The 15819-nt window shown below is 46.1% G+C and overlaps 1 protein-coding gene across 1 annotated transcript; it reads left to right on the plus strand.

Annotated features, from left to right (window-relative positions):
- Positions 1 to 671: 671 nt before the first annotated feature.
- On the plus strand, positions 672 to 14970 carry LOC115061128 (MAP7 domain-containing protein 2-like). Its single transcript, XM_029529388.1, has 17 exons — positions 672 to 762; positions 1450 to 1533; positions 1665 to 1718; positions 1979 to 2139; positions 5440 to 5596; positions 7174 to 7263; positions 8955 to 9044; positions 9335 to 9453; positions 9671 to 9744; positions 9813 to 10021; positions 10112 to 10250; positions 10497 to 10677; positions 10826 to 10930; positions 11064 to 11127; positions 11553 to 11697; positions 12282 to 12577; positions 12776 to 14970. Exons 1-16 carry the CDS (start codon positions 726 to 728, stop codon positions 12571 to 12573), a joined length of 2001 nt encoding a protein of 666 aa, XP_029385248.1. The 5' UTR covers positions 672 to 725; the 3' UTR covers positions 12574 to 12577; positions 12776 to 14970.
- Positions 14971 to 15819: the final 849 nt, after the last annotated feature.

Raw genomic sequence — 15819 nt, forward strand, 5'->3', positions numbered from 1 at the left:
ACAGAACTGACCCATATTGCGTGTCCGCCTCGGTGACGTAACACCGCAGCTTCCGCCTGGCACGTGCGCTTCGACACGAGCCGGAGGCCCACGTGAGGGAGATCAGTCAGTCAGTCAGCGACAAAAATATTTGTTTTTTATTGTGATTTCTTCGCGCAGCTAGCACAGATAAGATTTAGCTGAAGCACAAAGCGGCGGTAGGTAAAACGGTAAAGTGCTAATTAAATAAAAAAAACTGTTCCGAGCATTTGGACAATTAATTCATGTTTCAGCTTTAAAATTTAAATTCTCCTGAAAATAATAATCTGAAAACATCCTTTTACCGTTTTTGCTGTTTCCTTTCAAATGTCCGTGTAGCTGGTTGCTAGGCAACCAATTGGTATGCGTATTAATATGTAAATTGGTCAGCACGTGAGGCGGTTGTTCGTGGTTGTCTAAAATCGACATTTAAAACTGAAATTTCATTTAATTTACTCATTTAGTGTATTTTTTTCTCGGTTCATTTTATTTAATGAAAAAAATGGTTAAATCTTTTCAGTCATGTAAAGTAGACCCAACCGGCCATTATTTTTTTTATTCAAACCGTCGGCGGTTGATGAAGATGAAGATGAGTCTGTAGCTCCGGTTCTTCCTCCCTCCTCCTCCGGTTCATCCTCCAGCTCTCCTCCGGAGCTCCGCTCGTCTCTCTCTTCTCCGGGGATTTAACGGACATAACGGCCGGTAAAATGACGGAAGTGGCTCCGGACAGCTCCGACACGGCAGGTGAGGATCCAGTTAATGTGTCATTGAACGGCGCTTTGTGGTCAAATGTTCTTTTAAAGACGCTGAAATAATAATCATATAAGTGATGAGGTAATTTCCAGATCATTGTGATTCCAGCCTTTTAAATGTTGTCATCATTTATTGATTTTATTGATAAATGCTGTCTTTATACCTTTTTTTTTTTCACATCCTTCTGAATCAGGATGTTACAGGGAGCCTGTTCTGCACCTCAGCAGCAAAATCCTCTAAAACAGGCACTCAGCGGTTCTTCCTATGATGTAATTCTGTCTGAAGATGAAGCTAAGATGGACTCAGGGGACACTCGGGCTCAGATTTGCATGTATTTCCATATCTAGTTTGTGTGTGTGTGTGATGAACTGAGCTCTTTTTAGATTTTGCTCATGTTTGCAGTCAGTGCAGTCCCTCGATAGATTTCCTCCAGGCTGCTTTCATGTCAGCTTGACAGATTGAGAAATAAAAACTGAGCATTAAAAGGGCGAGGGTCACGCTCAGGGGTCCTAAACTGGCACCTGACGCTCAACGTGATGTGACAGGTGACAGGACTGTGACGGTGTATTGAGTTTGGATGCAGACACGTTCATCACTCCAGCTTCGTGGTTTTTTCTGGATTTGCCTCTCAGTCAGTGTTGCATGAATCACATCTGACTCCTCTCTTCAAACACACAGCGCTGGCCCCTCCTCCTGCGCCACCGCTCGCCAGTCGGCAGCTGTCACCTTCCCGGTCACCGTCCAATCACCGCAGCCCTTCAGGTAAACGTCCTCTGATTTCCTTCCATCAGGAAGAATTCACCAACTGAGTAGACAAACAGCCAACCCGAGCTGTTTGAATTACACTCTGTCTAATAAAGTAATTTCTTTATTTTTCCTTCACCTGTCTGAAGGCTCCAGGCGCCATTTAGCAAAAGAGCAACGTGACGACAGAGGGAAGACACAAGGTAACCTCATGGAGCTGAGGAAGAGTGAGGTTCATCTGATCTGCTTTGGACTCACGATGGGCACAGCTTCTCTGCGGCCTGTTTTTAAAGGGACCAGTATTAAAAACATGAACATCGTGTTGTACTGAGCTGATGAATCAGGAAGGATCCTTGTTTAGTGGTTTATCTGAAGCTAATCTGGGTTTAGCTAAAAGAAATTGTTCATGGAGAAAACACATCCCCCATAATTCCTTTCCCCGTGTGAATGTCTGTGTGTGCAGAGCTGTCGGAGCTGCTGCGGGATAAAGACCTTCGGGCGCAGCAGCAGCTGGAGCGCTGTGCTAAAGAACGAGGAAGGAAGATGGAGGAGCAGAGGAGGAAGGAGCAGCGGCGCAAGGCGGCAGCTGAGGAGAAGAGAAGGCAGCATCAAGAGGCAGAAAAGGTCAGAGGTCGCAGCACACTAACGATGCTTTCACGGCTCATTAGAAGAGGTGGGAGGACAGAATGACGTGGTGCCATTGGGGATAGAAGCACCACCCGAACAGGTGAAACGATAACAAAACGTGATCATAAAATCTAGATCAGGGTCATCGGGAGGCCGATGTAGTAACGGTGTCCACTCACTCTTCATCTTAACTCTCCATCAAATCCGCAAACTTACTCAGAAACTGTTTCCCAGGGTGACTCTGGAAGAACCAGAGTCTGCAAAGAAAGAGTCTGATCGTTTGGCCCTTCCATTTCTTCTCTCTGATCTTTTTTGCTCTCAAAAAGATCAATCCGTAACCAAGTCGATGTGGTTCCGGGGGCTGTTTGGCTGAACCAGAGTTTAAGGAAATAGCAAGTAATTAATGCAGAAGCTCTAATGACTTTCTGTCAGCTGGCCAGTCGTGTGCTTTCAAGTGAAACGTGAAAAGTTCGGCTGGTTTTCTGCAACAGACGCTTTAGAAGGAGATAAATCTCCTGACCAGCTTGGACAAAACCAACTGTTTGGTGTAGACAAACAATAACAACTCATATTCAGTGTTCTGGCTGTGGAGAACAAGTTAGAGTTGGTAGTGTGAGTTGGAAAAATGTCTGCCAGAAACTAGAACTCGACTGATCACCTCACTTTCTGCTCTGTATGAGTCAGGAGTGGGCATCATAATCTGCTGTTAGAGTCCAGGATGAGCGATCTGCCACGATTGTGCAACCGCTCTGTCATCATTTGGACCCAGAGCTGAAATTATTAACGCCTCTTCAAATGGCGAGCAGCGCACGAAGAGTTAACAAGCCCGGACTGTTGTCCGCTGAGGGTTCACCATTCACCACTCACAGGGGGTATAAGGGGGGGGTCACTGTCTGCATGTTAACAGCCCCCACCCCCATCTCCTCCACACACTCATATGCATAATGTAATGACGGCCAGTCTCACGGGGAGATGACATCACTGCCAGCGTATCATGTGCCGATTACTGGAACAGAGAGTCGATGCTCGCCGTGCTGTGACAAGCACATATTTCTCCTGCAGAGTCAATGTGACCCAGATTACACTGAACAGCACACAGACAGTTTGGACTTTACTGTTAATATTCTCTGGACTGTGGACAACCTGGAACACACAGGGACAGCCGACCTGCAGCAGCAGTCGGTGCTGCAGGAAGTGTAGAGAGGAGCGGTTCTCTTAGCTCACACGTGCTGCAGTATGCTTTATGACCGTGTGCCGTAACTGTGTTGGTGTTGATCCGACTCTCCTGCAGCTCTAAATCAAGTTGCAGTAGATGAGTCATGGCTGCAGTTTGTGCATCCGTCCTCTTCGGCCTTCTGTCTTAATTCTTTGATCTATATCTCCAATGTCTCTGTTACCTTGGTCACTCCTTCTCTGTACATTTCTGCCCCTTCCCTCTCTCCCTTTAAATCCCTCTTCTTGACTCTGACCCCCCCACCCTTCTCCTCGGCTCTCCTGCAGTTAGTGCGTGACTGTGCATGCACCTTCAGCAACCCCCCTCACAATGCTGAGGTGGGGCCTTTCCATCTTTTATATATCGACAGTGCAGAGCAGTGTCTCAGCTTAATATTGTGCAGTCCCTGTTTATCATGCAGCTGCTGTCTGAGACCACGGATTGAAAAAAAACTGTGTTGTGGTTTTAAATAGGGAACTGAGACACATGACACAAAGAGAGAGGAAGATGGACACAGTAAAGAGAACCAGAGTCATCTCTATTTCTTTTTCTGGCCCTGAAACAGCAGCATCATGGCTGCCAGTGATCACGGGCACCAATCAGGAGCCACTAAACAAATAATAAAGGAAGAATCAAAACGTGACGAATACCATTTTTTACCAAAGTTTGATTCGTGTAAAGAAATACCACAGAGGTCTCTGATGGAGATGATCCCACACAGGATTATCTCCGTGCCGCAGCAGCAGATGTTTTCAGAGGAACAACTGGTGGCGACCAAGTTAAAAGACACAGAAGCATTAAATCTGTGTTGATGCTCATGTTGCTGTGTGACAGTTGAATTGCTAACAACCTCACAAATCGTCTTAAATGATGATTACTGACTTCACCCACCCAATCATTGAATCATTTGGGACTGAACAATGTGGTGATAAATAACTGTAAACTCTGTGACCCCCTTTGGTTCTCTATCAGTTAGGTCTCGTCCCATTTGGCAGTAAAAAGGCTTTAGAATTAATTTTGTGAAACCCTGTAATGAAATCTCTTTGAATATCTATAATATATTAATATGGATCTGGATGATGGAGACTATACTCTGATGATATCTCAGAGTTTTCATGATATTCTAATGAACTCGTCTTTTTACGGTTATTTCAAACTATTCCCCTTCATGACAAGATGTTTGTTGCCCTTTAAAATTTTAATCAACTTCAGCCTGTTTGGCAAACATCAACACACAATTTGAAATATATTAAATACACATAAAGTGAAACACAACAGCCCTGAAATAAATCAGACTTTATAATAAATTAAGACGGGTTCATTCCATTTGAGAGATATTTTGGGGGACGTATTTTGCAGAGCTGTTCAGCTGAGTCTTTAATATAAAAAATATGCAAAAGGTGAGAAAAGAGTAGACTGTTTGTTATCTCATACTGAAAATCCACCAAAATCATGTTCAGCTGTGATTTTTTTTTATTTGTTATCTTAAAATTACAGCTTGAAAACAGTTTGAATCCAAAGAAAGTGGAGGAAAGAAGCAGATGAGGGTGGAGACTATGAAGGAGACTGGAGATAAATGCAACCAGTATCAATATCCAATCCACCCACTGTCTGTGTGTGTGTCTGTGTGTGTGTGTGTGTGTGCATGGGGGGGTGACGGGTTGCATTTGTCCTCTGATGTAAAGTGTTCTGTGAAATAGACTCAGTCATTGGAGGGAGAGAGAGAGGTAGATCGAGGTAGAGGGAGTGTGTGTGTGAGAGAGAGAGAGAGAGGAAGGGTGGGGTGAACAGCTGGGAGGAAGGAGAGAGAGAGGCAGGGAATCATTTCTACCTAAAGGGAGCGGTAGACGGAGAGAGAGAGAGCTGCTGTATAATGTATCACTGATTGACGAACGAGTGAGAGCTGGAGCGCTGGTGACCGCCAGCAGACGCGCCGTGAAGAGGACGGAGGGGTGAGGCTGCTGCGGTTGCATGCGGTAACCATGGCGCAGCCATCTCCGAGCGCATCGCCAGGCGTCCGTCGCCGTAGTGATGGCTCAGTGAGAGAGTGTCTGTTCTTCCCTGTTTCTGAACGCAACGAGCAGGAGAGGCTGGAGGCCCTGGTCCGTCGGAGAGGGGGGGGCTCAGAGACAAGAGGAGGAGGAGGAGGAGGAGGAGGAGGAGGAGGAGGGGAGGCTCGGGACAACCTGGATAACAGGCCCAAACGGTGGACTTGGGGAGGACCGCCTCATGGAGCAGAGGGTGAGTATGACAGGCGGAGATGAAGGATTCTGATGATGTCAGGGGAGGGTTGGTGTGAGATGGAGGACAGGGGAGAGTACACGGGTGGAGACTGGTGATGGGGGCTGGGAGGGGAGAGAAGGCAGGAGAGGTCTGGAGGTCAGGGGGAGAAGGAAGAGGGGGATGGTGGGACTGTGGAAAAGGCAGGTGAACGGAGATAAAGAGAGATGAGAGGGACTGATGGAGGAAAAGAGAAGGGCAGCGGAGGGAAAAGGGTGTGGAGGCTGCAATGCAGGAGCTGCTCAGCGCTTTGTCTCCAAACCTCATCTCCGTTTGTTGACAGTGATGAAAGCCTGAAGTTGTGCTTATCAACTGCTGCTGCTTTTGGCTTGTAAATGTGCTACAGGTGTGTGTGTGTGTGTGTGTTTGTGTTTGTTTGTCTTTGTCGTTTTATTTCCGAGATGGGAGACAGATTGAATTCCCAGAGGAGCAGGAGTTACACATCTAACCTTGAACACAACACGGCCGAGCAGGAAGCCGTTCCCGCTCTTATTTTACGGCTCTTTCTTTTTCTGTCGTGTCACGTCGTCCTCGTCTTCTCTGAAATAGCTCTGCTGTCGGCTCGGCCAGCAGGAGGCCCGAAGCGCTGGAGGTCCTGTGGCGCATTCATAACGCCATCAATTATTCACAGTCCCCATCAGCCCGGCTGGTCTGGCACCGGCCTCGGATCAGGTCCAGCCAGCAGCTCGTCTGGAGAGGCTGCTCTGGGATCAGCTGGGCCCAGCAGAAGGCTCACTGCAGCAGAAACAGCAGCATCTCATCTTACAGCTCCACTAGATTAAAGGACAGAATGACTAAAGACGCAGAGTGTGTGTATGTGTGGCTGTCCTGCTGCGAATTTCCTCCGTATGCAGATAACTGCTGCTTTTTTTGATCTTATTCTCCGGAGACGTTCAGTCCGTCACCAGAACTACATCACAACAAACTGTCATGGCCGCAGAGAGAAATAAGGAAGAAGCTGACCTCCCTGACTCTGAGTCAAACACCACAGAAGGGTGATGGTCAGACGTCACAAAATCAGATTCTGTAAAGTCTCCAGAGACGTCTTGTTTGAATATTTGGACTAAGATATAAGATGTATGAAACAAATCCTAAAAGGAAGCTTAAATAGATTTAAGGCAGATCCTCCGGGCTTTTCTTCAGCGCCACCATGAGGCTGATGTGTGTAGTTTGGAGGGAAACATCTCCAGTTGGTTTATCTGTTCCAGCTGAGTCTGTGAAGGAAAGAGTTCTTTTAGGTGACATGTGGTCTGTTAGAAGAGAGACTGAACCGAAGTGAATGTCACTTTAGAAAAGATTGAACACATCGTCCCTGATCTCACACCAGCTAGGTGAGGAGGGCGCCACAGAGAGAATAAAAGCTCACGAGCTGAAGCTTTATTTCCGGTTTAATCAAACAATGCTCAGCTTCTACACACTGTGCTTTGTCTCATTTTGTGTAGCTGGAACGTCAGTTGTGTGTGTTATTTGTTGGTACGAGCGAGTGTATGAGTGTGTAATGCTTTTGCTTTCTCCGCTCTGCTTCACCTGCTGCCCAGGTAACCCTAAGACCCCGCCCTGCCATGCCATTGGCTCCGCTCAGCCCAATGAGCTTCCTGCTGCTCCCAGTGCCAGCCAATCCCGTAACGGTACAGATCACATGACTCTCTGTGTGCCACGCTCACGCCGCCGCCACTCCTGCTGTCTGCATGTCTGTGGCGTCTCTGTGCTGTCCCATCATCCCGAGTGTTTAATTCACTTCAATGCAGTGTTGGAGAGAATCTACATAAACACAGAGGAGCTTCTTTGGACAGCTGTCGGTGCAATCTGTGAAATAATTTAAGATTCAAGCCAATTACCTTCTACATTTTCCCTCATTTCGGAAATCCGCATCCTCCAACACAACACAGAGAAATTGCATTGTGTCCCTGATATTATGTCTGTTGTTGCACATGAATGAAGAAGCCACAGGTGAAGGTGTAAAGATATGATGTGAAGCTCACCACCCCAAAGGCACTCAAACATTTAGTTATCATTCCAACCGTGAAACAAAGATTTAATGGTTAATTTAGAAATCGTTATTTTGTTTCTGGAGATTTCGAAAAGTTTTTTAATATTTGATTTGTCTGAAATCATCGTCAAACCAACCAAATGCTAAAGTGAAGCAGAGAAATCTTTGTCAGGTTAATGAGTTTATGAACAGAGAGAGAACCTCCAACACTGATTGTGTGTCTACACAGTTTTTTTTTTGTGTGAATTTTGTGGGTTTTTAACAGAAACAGACAGTTCACAGTTCACATCTACACTCATGAGCTCTTTTGTGGCTAATGAGTGTCACACACACACACACACACACACACATTTCCCCACCCCCACCATTATCACAACAAAGGGCTGCTCCACTTCCTGTCTTCCTGGCCTAAAGCCGTGTTTACTGATGCATACACGCCATTCTCAGCAGGGAGCCTGGTCTATAAAACACCACCCAGTTACACACACACACAGCTGCCATATATCAGACCAGACATTCAGCCTGTAGCTATCTGTGCTAACTTATTAGACCCCAACTACACACAAACAAGTGCACACAGGTCAAACACACACACACCAGACATTTCCAATCCAATATTGCAGATGCAGCCTCAGTATGAACCCCTCGAGACCAGCAACCACTCAGACCTACGGACAATTTAGAGTCACCAATGAACCCAAACAGGATGGAGACCAGGCCGGCTGCCCGTCACTTCACATCACATCTGCAGTTAATATTTAAAGAAATACTAAAAAAAAACCTTAAATAGTTTGAATGACGGTGAAAAGAATTACAGGATACTGTCATGGAGCTGTGAAAAACAATAATTATGTACAATTTGATTTAAATATCATCTTGTATTTTATAAAAAATTCATGAATTTCCTGATAACTACAGTTTAAAATATTTCCAAATACAGTATGTTTTTGGAGAATATCTTTTTTTGTTTATGTCCAGACTCTAGATGTTGTCACGGCCTTCAGGCCTGCATCATCTACACATCGTCTGTGTCTCATGCTCCTCCGTGTCACGGTGGAGCAGCGTGCACGAACTCTGCTGGCTGTTCTGCTGCTTCATTTCTGTCCGACATCACGAAGGTTAATTCAGTCAGGGCCTGCACGGCTCATCGATCGGCAGGACTGTTTTCTGCGAGCTGGCACTTTTGTGTTTGTTGTGTGACAGCTGTTTGTGTTGGGATCGGGGTGTTTATTGAGCGTAATTGCGACATTGCCATCTCCAGCTGCGCTGATGTGTCCTTCATGTTTGTGTTGCTGATGTATGTTTTTTATTGTTGAATCTTTTTGTCAGTCGTTGATTTCCTGTCTCCGACCACCATGGACCCAGCGATGAACAAACAGCTCTCCAGCTCCTCAGCCGCCCTCCACTCACCTGAGAGAGGTGAGATTTAATGGAAATGTGACAAAGAAATCGGTGAGCAGCACAGCTGTGAAGATTAAATGGTTCAAATCATGGTGGTGACGCAGAGAAGAGGGACGGCGTCCGGTGCGCTTCGATTCCAGTGGAATATGCAGGATTAAACATCCGAAAATGTCAGAGCAGCATTTTCTGTTGGATTCTTGGCAGAAGGATCTTCACTCATCTGATTGCTTTGTGCCAATCATCAATGTTGTTGTTTGTGGCTTTGTGTGGATTTTTCTGTGTGTGTTTGTCGGTCTGTGACCCATCAGTGTCTTTTGTGTCCCATCAAACAGTTTCCAGCAACAACCACAGACCGTACAGAAGCTCCTCCAACCGCAGGAGCATCGCTGGACTCCCCGAAGAGACGTCCAGAGCCAAAACGCCCACGGTCAGACAAACACACACACACTTCCTGCCTGTGTCTAAATGTATGTACAGACATGGTAAAAAAATGTTTGTGAGATTAGTTCCATTTATTCTGGTTTTTGTTTAATGAAAATGAAAAAGGAAAACAGGACAGCAACAGAAAGTGCTGAAGATGCTCATGAAACACTGACAGACAGGCTGTATCAGGATCTTCACATCTGTTCTCATCTGATCCACAGGGGGAGACTCCAAACACACCGGTCCGCAGTTCCTCTTTCAGAGCCAACGGTAAAGGCCCAGCCACACCGAAAAGGTACGTCTCACACACACACACACTTCTTTTGTCGTAGTCCAGATGATCTGAGGTTGTGTGTTTTTTAGGGTGAGGTCTACCAGGAGTCGTGCCCAGTCTCCCTGCTCTCCAGGACAGTATCCCCCCTCCCCGCTCAGGCAGAGAGCCACAACCCCCGGGACCGATGACCGGGGTCACAATGAGGTCAAAGGTCATGGCACCCTGGAGAGGAAATCGACCAAAGGTGACGCTTCTGAGAAGAAAATCCCCAAGTCCACCAGCAGAGAACTGACAGCAGGTAGAGGCACAGGATCCACCTCAGTCCAGATCTACGGTGAGGTTGGTTTTGTTTTTGATGACATCAGCATGCCATCGCTTTCTGTGGCAGAGTCTCCAGGAACGCCCACAGGCAGGAGCGTCGGCGGGACAACGGACGCTGAGGAGGCGTCCAGGCTGCTGGCCGAGAGACGACGTCTGGCCCGAATACAGAAAGAGCAGGAGGAGAGACAACGACAAGAAGAGGAGAGGTGAGCTCCCTTCAAGGCGATGAAATCACCTCTCTACTGTCTGCTCGATGTTTCGAAGTGTATTTTTCAGATAAACAGGAAGAATAAATATTGATTAGAACTTGTGTCCCCCGTCATAGAGATCAATAATGTCCACGCTTCATGGATGAGCTAACAACCGTCACACAAAACATGTAATGACGTTTATAGAAAACAAATCACTGCAGCCAGCTTAGGTTGTTATTTTGTGGTTCATCTGTCCTTCAGGCTGAAGGCCGAGGAGGAGCAGAGGAGGCAGCAGGAAGCGAGGGAGCGCCAGGAGAGGGCTGCTCGGCAGGCCGAGGAAGAGAGAGCGAGGAGGGAGGAGGAGAGGAGGAGCAAGGAGGAGGAGGAGAGGCGACTGAAGGAGCAAAGATGGAAGGACATGCACGATCAGCTGGACCGAGAGGTCGGTTACTGTGTTTAACCTGAACGTAGCTCAGAGTCAGTCTGTGTGCTTCAGCATGAGACACAGTACGAGCATGAAACAGATCATGAATTATAACCTGAAAGGTGTTAAAAGGATCTGACAGGACGAAGGACTGGATGTTTTTCAGAGGGAGGAGGCCTTCCTGCGAGCCCAGAAAGAGGCTGAGAGGAAGAGACAGGAGAGAGAGCTGCTGCACATCCAGGAGGAGCAGGAGCGTCTGCAGAGGAAGAAGGTGCACAAATCCACACACACCTGCAGTATTCAGCACATCGACGCTCCTCCTGCCAGTGAGGATCACAATATGTGACCAAAAGCTCCAAAAAGAAAACTCAATGCACATCAGCAGCGTTTGTGTGTTTTCACAGAGAATCGAAGAGATCATGAAAAGAACCAGGAAAAGCGAGGTGGAGCCTCCATCTGCTGCCACAGGTGAATTTTAACATTTCAAAATCATCTCATCTTTTATTCAGGTCTAAAATGTTTTTGGTGAGATCGAATTAGGCTCAGCTGCAGTGTGACTCAGCAGTGTTGGACGGGGGGGAGGGGGGACGGTAGCTCCAACACACACGACTGCAGCGTTTGATGAACTGTCTCAGCGCAGCTCAAGTGACACAACACTAATCTCTGCAGTGTTCCACAGAACAGGACAACTGCTGCTGTGAGAAGTGACGGGCCAAATTTACAAACCTGAATAGAAGAGATTAAAAACATGAACATTGAGCACATTTCTGTTTGTTCTCCTGCTATAAGGAGAAAAAGCAGGTTCTTTGGTGGACCTGGGTGTGGACCTGACAGGCGGGGCAGATAGCAGACGATGAGTTTCTGAACGTTCATACATCGCTGTGTTTTTGCAGTGTCTGACCTGAGGGCCGAGGCTCCGGGGGCTTCAGAGGAAGACGCCCCGACTCCTGCTGAGGCCCCCGTCATCATGCTGGGGCCCCTAGAGAACAAGAGCTATGTGGAGGAGCTGTCTGATGGAGTGCAGTCCATGGACGTCAGGTAGGCTGTGTTGGTGCTCAGCTCTCTGGGACTCTGCAGAAGGGAAAGAGTCACTGCTGTGCTTCTGCTCATTTCTTCTTGTTTGGGACTCTGCCAAGTCTCGTCTGCATTGAGGTGATTCCACAAATACCAATCAGCCTGCATGACCTCTTTTTCTCCACCTGTGCATCTCATTGTCTTCCCATTTTCACTTTTCATCTGAACATCCAGTGTTTTGAAGGAGGAAATATTCATTTATTGCTCAGATTATTTCACCAACTAATTATCATTTCTATGAACAATTCATTTTCATGAAAATGATAATTAGTTGGTGGCACGAAACATAAAATGATTTGGAAATGCTGGCTCCAACTTTCTAAAACTCAAGCTACCATCTTTATCTGATCAGGTTTCTGAACTATTGATTTACTATTATGAGACAAAGAGCAGCAGCAGATAGAGAATTATCTCCAGCTCTACTTACTGTGACTAAATATGGATTTGCTCGTTTTAGAAAATTCTAATAAATGAATTGCTGTGTGTGTTTGTGTATGTGTGTGTGTGTGTGTGTGTGTGTGTATGTGTGTCATCATCGTGTCTTTAAGCTCTCCATCTGTCTCCATCAGTCCTGTGTCCAGGGATGAGCAGGCGAGCGCTCAGGAGTTTTCGCCCGTCACTGAGGGAACGGAGGGCTGCCCTCTGGAACACCTGATGGACCTCGAGGCTCAGGGGCGGGCACAGCGCCAGGGTGCAGACACGCCCCCCTTCCAGAAGATGCAGGCGGGCAGCGGCGTCGGAGACCTCAACAAGAACCTGCTGATTCAGGCGTACAGCGCTGCCTCCGAATCCTCCCAGCTCATCCACAGTGTCGGCCCGAGCAAACTGGACGTCCAGTAGACAGGTGAGATGGAGGCGGGACGTTCTCACCTGTCTCACCCTCTCAGGGCGACTCACCTTTATTTCCATGCAGTTACAATGATATGGTGGCGTTGATTTGCCAAGAGCTGGACTCAGAATCAGAGACAGGATCTTCAGTCCAGTTCAGACTTTTTTCGGCCCGCACTCTTCTTGACCAGTTTCATCTTTGCTTCTCTTTCAGGGCTTCTTCTTTTGGAGCTGGCAGGTTCAGCAGAAACAGGAGCCGAACAAACAGACCAAGAGACCATCGCTTCCATCTGCAACAATAGCAATCATCATTTCCACAAGGAAAAACAGCTGATCACCTGATTTCTCACCTGTATTACCGAACAACACTCACACGCACAGATAAAGATAAAGATACATTGCTTTTGGCCGCTGGCAGTTGGCAGTGCAAATGGGAAATTTGGAATAATGGAAATAGTACTTGACATGATTGGGAAAAAGTGCAGCTCTTGCATGTTTGTCATTTGAAAATGTAAACTGACTGTAAATTGAATTTATCGAAAATGGAAACTAAAGCTGTAGGAAAACCTGTAGGTTTCCAGCAGGTTGGTTGAAGGTCAGGGTCAGTTCACTCACTTTTTCTTCACAGAATTCACACAGCTGGGATTTTTTGTTTTGAGCCCCGACCGGAGGGTGTGACGTGAACATCTGCTCCACATCTGCTGTTGTTGAGGCCTATATTGCCCCACTGCACTGCCGCCGATATCACCGGAGCATCATCTGCTTCAATCTCCCATCGCTGCTTTTGTTAAACTCTGTAAATAGATGTGATGGGGGGGTGGAGTCTGTTGTCATAGAGACTGTGTAGCAGGTGAACCGCAGGGACGCCATTGAAACAGACGCTGTCGTGTGAACCTTGTGTAGCATGGAGCTGATTTATGGCCGTGCTCGTAGCTTCGTACCAGAACAGTTTGTAGGAGTTTGTCTCTTTCTCGTCAGTGTTTCCGATGGTTACTGTGTGTTTATCTCACCGCCGGCCTGCTCCTCTGCTGCTTCTGTTAAATCCAGTCCACTGTAGATTTCCTGTCATCCTGATGCTGGAGAAAACTATCACATATAGCCCCACCGTCGCTCCCCAACACATAGAGCCTATAGCTTTGGCCATTTAACTGATGGACGCTTTGTGGACCCACGACGATCCACAGCAAGGGAGTGAAGAAAGTCTGGAGGGAAAAGGGGAAAGAAAAATGAAATGTCCTGTAATTGTATGTGCAGGTCAGGAAAACATTGACACAGTGTGTTGTGTATTTGTCTGGCACTGACTGTAACCACACAAGCTGCGGTTTATAGTACTACTAGTAACAATCGTTGTGTGTTTCACTTCTCAGCTCACGCCCCCCCAAACTAAAATATACCTCACCAATTCAGAACAGACTCTGGTGTTAAACAGCGACCATCACCTCTGAGGCCTTAAACCTCCGCTGCAGAAGCCCCCCCTCTGTGCTTCACGCTCAGGCCGTCTCTGATTAAAGGCCCTTTTCCTCTGAAACATCCACGAACAACACAAACGATGATATGAAAGGAAGGTTGGATTAGAGTGAACATGACCAAAAAGGCCCCGACCTGTGAACAGCAAACCAAACAAACACGGATCACATTCCTTTTATTTGGATACATTTTTCTCTGCATTATGGTTTGTGCCAGCCACAAACTTTCATTTATCTGCAGCTGTTATTTCCCACCATTATAGTTTGTTGGTCACTGTAGGCAGCCACCAACTGAACTCCGAAAAAAATGTCAGAAAAATGCCATATTATAATTCATTTGACTGCATTTCTGTTGTCACTTACTGTAACTGCAGAATATGAACGCCTCTTTATTCTGTTAGAAACCGTTGTATTCCGACCAGGAGCAACGCCGTCTGTAGGCAGGTTTATATTGTGCTCATTCTGAAAAGATTGCTGTGTAGATGTGCCGGTGAACTTTGGCCTTTTTCAGGCGGCAGCAAACCAAAAAGAAAGTTCTTGATTAAGTTTCCTGCTGCTCCAAGCTGTCACAGCGTCTGCTTGTTCTACGTTTTCACACTCCTGTCGGGTTCCTTCTCTCCGTTAGCGCATCATTCCTCCAGATTCTGCTGAATCTTGTTGTTAGAGGGTCTGCTGGGTCCCCTTGTATATGACGTAAAAATAAAGGACATAATGTTTATCCTAATATTACTTAAAGTCTGTGACACTACAGCTTGGTGGAATATATCATTGTAGATGTGGTGCATGGATAACTGCTGAAAAAGAACAATAAACTTCATCAAGCCATTTGTGTCAGTGAGCTGGGTAAATAAACAAATGTATACTAAAAGGGAAACAGGCCCCTTTTAGCCTTTGGCATTCATAATAAGTGACGTATGAAATGATGAACCTAGTGTAGGGCTGAATGAAGCCACTTTTTCCTCATTATATCTCACTGTGTATCGACTTTATGCTGCACTGAAATTAAAACTGATCTGCAAACATTGGAGTGAATAATGAATTTTTGCCTACACAGCTGCCGTGACTTATTCCAACCTAAAAAATAAATAAAAAATGTTTCCCTCCAGATCAACCAATGTGGGATAGAAAGTCCAAATTATGCCTCTTTGAATTAACAGCTTCACAAATGAACTCACATTTATCAGACAGGAAGTCCACACAATGAGCTTTAACTGGCAATTTTACCATTTTAACCTGAAAAAAAAAAATGGAATTCATGCATTGTTGTCATTACTGATTAGTTTTTATTGTCAAATAAGTAATATTAAGTTTTAATGGCCATAGTCACAGTCAGACTAATGTGGCAGCACTAAACAGAAGCATCAAGTCAATTTTTCATATATTCAAGAAACTTCCTCACAAATATGACTTCGTATTTCCAGATACTTTACTGTCTTCGGCATTTCATAGAGTTGTGTGTAATTTTTAGTCCACTACAGCTCTACCAACTAGTCAGAGCTGTGCAGTGCATGTCATAAAGTCCACATTAATTTAAATTTCCTCACCCTGAAGAGGATCAGCAGCTGATGTAGGCAGATGCTCCCCAACCCTGACCTTTGGTTCTCTGAGGTTTCTGCCTCCTAGAGGAAGTTTTTACTGCTGGTGTCACCTGTGTTTGCTCATGGAGGGATCTGTTGGGTCTGTTTAATTGAAGTTTAAAGTTTAAAAAGAGTTTGGTCTGAACCTGCTCTGTCAACAGCTTAATGTGACTCTGTTATGGCTCCAAACTAATACATTTGATTTTGAATGTATG

This window comes from Echeneis naucrates, chromosome 20, assembly GCF_900963305.1.
Source record: "Echeneis naucrates chromosome 20, fEcheNa1.1, whole genome shotgun sequence".
Lineage (NCBI taxonomy): Eukaryota > Metazoa > Chordata > Actinopteri > Carangiformes > Echeneidae > Echeneis > Echeneis naucrates.

What these genes read in the sequence shown, in the direction of transcription:
- LOC115061128 (XM_029529388.1), top strand. Translation starts at nt 726, where the DNA reads ATGACGGAAGTGGCTCCGGACAGCTCCGACACGGCAG. An exon ending in CAGCAGAGAACTGACAGCAG is followed by an intron (nt 10,022 to 10,111) that starts GTAGAGGCACAG and finishes TTTCTGTGGCAG; the next exon opens with AGTCTCCAGGAACGCCCACA. An exon ending in ACGATCAGCTGGACCGAGAG is followed by an intron (nt 10,678 to 10,825) that starts GTCGGTTACTGT and finishes GATGTTTTTCAG; the next exon opens with AGGGAGGAGGCCTTCCTGCG.